The sequence below is a fragment of the Dipodomys ordii genome, unplaced genomic scaffold, assembly GCF_000151885.1.
Source record: "Dipodomys ordii isolate 6190 unplaced genomic scaffold, Dord_2.0 Scaffold108, whole genome shotgun sequence".
NCBI lineage: Eukaryota > Metazoa > Chordata > Mammalia > Rodentia > Heteromyidae > Dipodomys > Dipodomys ordii.
In genome coordinates, this window is record NW_012267324.1 from 1689934 (window position 1) to 1695139 (window position 5206).

The window sequence follows — 5206 nt, forward strand, 5'->3', positions numbered from 1 at the left end:
CGCCTCCTGACTCCCCCCCCAGGCACTGGACCTCAGCGTCCCGCTCATGGACGTGGGAGAGACGGCAATGGTTACCGCTGACTCCAAGTACTGCTATGGCCCCCAGGGCAGGTGAGAGCCGCCCTGGCCGCCCCACCCCCATGCGCAGGCATCCCGTCCTGCCCACGGGGGACGGGGGGGGGGGGGGACCCGGGACGGGGGCGGAGCGTGGCCGGTGCTGTCCTGCTCACTGGGGGCACCCGGTCCCAGTGTGGCCCCTCTCCCCAGCAGGAGCCCCTACATCCCCCCTCACGCGGCTCTGTGCCTGGAGGTCACCCTGAAGTCGGCGGTGGATGGCCCCGACCTGGAGACGCTGACCGGCCAGGAGCGCGTGGCCCTGGCCGACCGGAAGCGGGAGTGCGGCAACGCCCACTACCAGCGGGCGGACTTCGTGCTGGCCGCCAACTCCTACGACCTGGCCATCAAGGCCATCACCGCCAGCGCCAAAGGTGACCGCCCAAGGCCTCAGCCCTCTGGAACGTTCCACAACTGGCCTAGCAGGCCTCGCCCCCTTTCCAGCCAACGTGGGGGTGATGGTGTCAGGGGCCCCCCACGCCGTGGCCTCCCGGGCCGGCCACACCATGTGTGCTGTCGCCTGCAGTGGACGTAAGCTTTGAGGAGGAGGAGCAGCTGCTGCAGCTGAAGGTGAAGTGTCTCAACAACCTGGCCGCATCGCAGCTGAAGCTGGACCACTACCGCGCCGCGCTGCGCTCCTGCAGCCTGGTGCTGCAGCACCAGCCGGACAACGTCAAGGCGCTCTTCCGCAAGGGCAAGGTGCGCCCCCCATGCCCGGCTCCCCCACCCCGCGTGCCCCCCTCGTGTCCCACCCAGGGCCCAAACGCCCCCTTCCTCCTGTCTCCGCACCCGGTCCCCCTCACCGCATGCCCTCCCCCGTATCCGGCCTACGGCCTTCCAGCCTGGTCCAGGGGTGCCACCTCCTACCCCATTCTCCCCAGGCTTTGGCCTGCGTTGGGGATAGGTGGGCCCTGGGCCTGGTGCACAGATCCTAGTACTCAGCACCATGCCAGGGCCTGGGGTAGGGCTACATGCGGGGGGGGGGGGCAGAGGTACCAGGCCGGCCCCGTCCCGCCCCTCGGGCTTTGCCAGCTCCAGGGCCTCCCTGGCTGCAGGGCTGGAAACCCCCCCTAGATGGCAGTGGAACATGGGAGGAAGACAGCGCCAGGACCCCCAGCGTGACAGGGGCCCGCCCACTCCAGCCTCCCCCTTACCGGCCCCAAGCCCCCCCGGGGTGCAGCTGCAGCTGTGGGTCCTCCTGGTCCTCGCTCCCAGGTGCTGGCGCAGCAGGGCGAGTACAGTGAGGCCATTCCCATTCTGAGAACTGCGCTGAAGCTGGAGCCCTCCAACAAGGTGAGCCCCGCCCCCTCTCCAGCCCCAGGCCACCGCCCCGTGCTGGCATCCAGGCTCTGCACCATGGACAGGGCCTGGGGGACGCTTTCCCGACTCCGGGAGGGGGCAGAGGGCCCGTGGCTGGCAGGGACCCTCAGCCCAGCCCTGCCGCCCGCACAGACGATCCATGCAGAGCTGTCGAAGCTGGTGAAGAAGCACGCAGCGCAGCGCAGCACGGAGACCGCCCTGTACCGGAAGATGCTGGGCAACCCCAGCCGGCTGCCCGCCAAGTGCCCTGGCAAGGGGGCCTGGGTGAGTGCCACCAGGCCTCTGCCTGGTCAAGGGGCCTGGGGATAGCGGCCCTGCCCGAGGTTCAGAGCAGGCTGCAGTGGTCCTTCCAGGGAAGGGGAGGCATGGACAGCGGGGTTTTGGTGTGGTTGTTTGTTTTACCAGTCTTGGGGCTTGAGCTCTTCGCCTAGGCGCTGTCCCTGAGCCTTTTTGTGTTGAGAGTTAGCGCTCTATCCCTAGAGCCACAGCAGCCGCTTCTTTCTCTGAGCAGTTTATTGGAGATGAGGGAGTCTCGTGGACTTTCCTGCCTGGGCTGGCCTCAAACCCTGATCCTCAGATCTCAGCCTCCCGAGGGGTTTATGTATTTTATTTTTTTGGTTGGTTGTGGAGCTTGAACGCTGGGCCTGGGCACTGTTCCTCAGCTCTTCAGCTCAAGGCTAGCTCCCTACCTTGAACCACAGAGCCACTTCAGGTTTTCTAGTGGTTTATTGGAGGCAAGAGTCTCACAGACTTTCCTGCCCAGGCTGGCTTTGAATCATGATCCTCAGGTCTCAGCCTCCTGAGTAGCTAGGATGACAGGCGTGAGCCATCAGCTTTCCAAAGTGTTTTAGGTTTTGATGCGTGTGTAAGGAGTTAGTCAAGGGTGGAGAGATGTGGTAAGCAGTGGTTGGTAGGGGATCGCGTGTCCGCCGTGGCGGGTGACCAAACTGACCATCCTCCCATACCTGCAGTCCATCCCGTGGAAGTGGCTGTTCGGGGCGACCGCCGTGGCCCTTGGGGGCGTGGCGCTCTCTGTGGTCATCGCTGCTCGGAACTGACCGCCTAGGGTCCGCCACCCCGCGCTCCCCGACCTCAGGCTCCATGCCCCGCCCTCCCTTGGCTTCCCCCCGCCTCCCCCCAGGCCAGGCAGGGAGGACCAGGCCCAGCAACCCACCAGCAGGAGAGACAGCCCGGAGGGAGGGGCCTGGTCCCCTGGCCCCCGTTCTCCTGCTCCCCCCTCCCCGGGCTAGGCCTCCCCTGGCTGGCCTCAGTTTCTCCTCAGCAGGCCAGGGGCAGCACCACAACCCCCTCCTCCATCCCTCGCACTGCCTGCTGCCCCATCCAGGCTCCCACCGTGAAATAAAGTCTCCCCTGCACTCTGTGTCCAGCTCTTTCCCTGCGGCTGGCTGGACCAGCGAGGCCCACGCCACTCCCCGGGTCACCCAGGATGCTGGCCGAGCCAGGCTGCGGCCTGCTCCGGTCTGCTCCAGGGTCTCTTCCCTGCATGGGGGCCCTGCTTGTGCCGCTGCTGAGGAATGATGGGGCCGGGAAGGAAGGAACAGCTGAGGGGCTCGGGCTGGGGCCAGGGCCGGCAGGGCCCCTCCCTGGGGCTGCTTCTGACCTCAGGATCTGCAGCCCAAGCCCTGGGAGGCAGCCACTGCAAGGGCCCTGGGGTATGAGGGTGTGTTGGAGTTGGTGTCTGTGGGCCTCTGGGCTTGGGGGTGCGTGGGACTCTCCCTGAAACCCTGCACATCCTGGTGCTGGCACGGTTGAAGCTTCGAGGCTACTCTTATGGCTGTCTTGCCTTCCAGAGGGAAGAAAAAGCGCACAGCCCACCCACACCAGCACTGCACTTGGGAGGGCACGGGACACAGGGCCGCCTGTGTCCAGGCCGACCTGAGGCCTGGTTCCTTTCCCCAGGCCTCAGTTTCCCCAAGTGGGGGGAGATGGAGGAGAGCACTGCGGGAGCAGTTGCTGGTGCCAGCCTGGGGCCTGGAGCATCCTCAGGTCTCACTGTGTGGGGTCACATCATCATCTGAGGAGGAGGATCTCCGTGTGGCCCAGCTGGCTTTGAACTTCCATCTCCCAGGACTTTTTCTTGTTCATCCTGGCTTCAAACTGCCATCCTCAGATCTCAGCCTCCTGGACCCAGTGCCTGCCACCCCCATATACTTTATATTTTATTTTTTTGGTCGATCGTGGGCTTGAACTCTGGGCCTGGGCGCTGTCCCTCAGCTCTTCCAGCTCAAGGCTGGTGCTCTACCACTTGAGCCACAGTGCCACTTCTGGCTTTTTCTGCTGATGTGGTGCTGAGGAATCGAACCCAGGGCCTCCTGCATGCAAGGCGAGTGCTCTACCACTTAAGCTACAGCGCCACTTCTGGTTTTCTGGTGGTTCATTGGAGATCAAAGTCTCGTGGCCTTTCCTGCCCGGGCTGGCTTTGAACCACGATCCTCAGATCTCAGCGTCCTGAGGAGCTGGGGTGACAGGCGGGAGCCCCGGCGCCTTCCTCTCGTGCTTCCTCGTGACCTCCCAGCAGGTGGGGGTGGATTTGGAAGCGGGTCCCACGGCACGGGCCGCCCCGCGGGGGGAAGGCGGACGGCCACCCCGGCCATGCCCATCGGCAGAGGGGAGGACGGGCCTAAAAACGAAGCCTGAACCCGGCCCTTGCCCATGGCCAGTGCCGGCGATGGACGCACAGGAAGCCTGGCGGGGCGGCCGGCCCGAAGGCGCGGCCCCGGGGTGCGGGGAAGGACGGGGGTCCCCGGGTGTCCGGGCGGCCGGGGCGGGGCCGGCTCCAGTGCCCCGGAGCCCCGCTCCCCGCGGGGGCGGCGGCGCTGACGTGGGCCGGAAGTCCCGGCTGGAGGTTGCACAACTTGCGGCGTCACCGGAGAGCTTGTCAATAAAGCCTTGGCTATCCTTTTCCTGGTATCTTTTGAGAACGGAGCCGGGCTCCGCGGCGCGTCGGATTCTGCTCCCCGAAGGCTGGCCTGTGCTCGGCCCCGGGGGCGCCCGCTGGCCGCTCCCCAGCTCCCGCGGCCCATCCTGAGGTGAGCCACAGCGGCTCCACCGCGCCTCGTTTGCATAACCACGCCCGCTGCGCCACACGTCACCCGCTGGCCCCGCCTCCCACGTGTTGTGCGGTGGCCGCGCCCCCTCCACGCCTTCGCCGCTGCTCTCAACAGACGCCAAAAACGGAAGCCGCTGGGGGATCTCATAAATAATGCATCACGTCAGCACCCGGCAGGGCGGGGCCGCGGCGCGCCGGGTCCCGTCAGGTCGTGAATAATACATGTGGAGGCGGAGCTTGGGAGGATGCGCGTGTGAAGGCGGAGCTCGTGCGCCCCAGCGGCTGCTTATAGCTGCTATGAATATGCATGAAGGGGCAGTGACCAGGAATTTTACGTTACACGTAGGGGGCGTGGCCTGTCCTTACGTCATGAATAATATGGTGCGTCGGTGACCCACAGGGCCGCGGCCGTTGGCTCTCAAGGCACCGGGGGCGTGGCCGAGCACGCTCATGAATAATGCAGCACGTCGGCGGGGCGGGGCCGGCGCGGCGCCGCTGGAGCCGGGAAGTGGGGGGCGGGGGAACGATGGTCGCAAGATGGCGGCGCTGAAGGAGGCTCGGAGCTACGGGCTGTCCTGCGGGAGGGTGAGCGACGGCAGCCGGGTGTCCGTGTTCCACGTGAAGCTCACCGACAGCGCCCTGAAGGCTTTCGAGAGCTACCGCGCCGGCCAGGTGAGCGGCGCGGGGTCCAGGGCGGCTGCG

The 5206-nt window shown here is 66.2% G+C and overlaps 1 protein-coding gene across 2 annotated transcripts in view; it reads left to right on the forward strand.

Annotated features, from left to right (window-relative positions):
- The window catches only part of Fkbp8 (FK506 binding protein 8, 38kDa), an 8387-nt gene extending 5574 nt beyond the window's left edge, over positions 1-2813 (forward strand). Inside the window, exons 4-9 of one of the 2 annotated variants that reach the window (XM_013028379.1) lie at positions 23-111; positions 271-488; positions 641-813; positions 1330-1407; positions 1567-1698; positions 2406-2813. In XM_013028379.1, coding sequence (XP_012883833.1) covers positions 23-111; positions 271-488; positions 641-813; positions 1330-1407; positions 1567-1698; positions 2406-2492 — 777 coding nt within the window. In that variant the 3' untranslated portion in view covers positions 2493-2813. Of the gene's footprint in view, positions 1-22; positions 112-267; positions 489-640; positions 814-1329; positions 1408-1566; positions 1699-2405 lie in introns of both variants that reach the window. The other variant, XM_013028378.1, reaches the window with a different exon arrangement.
- Positions 2814-5206: the final 2393 nt, after the last annotated feature.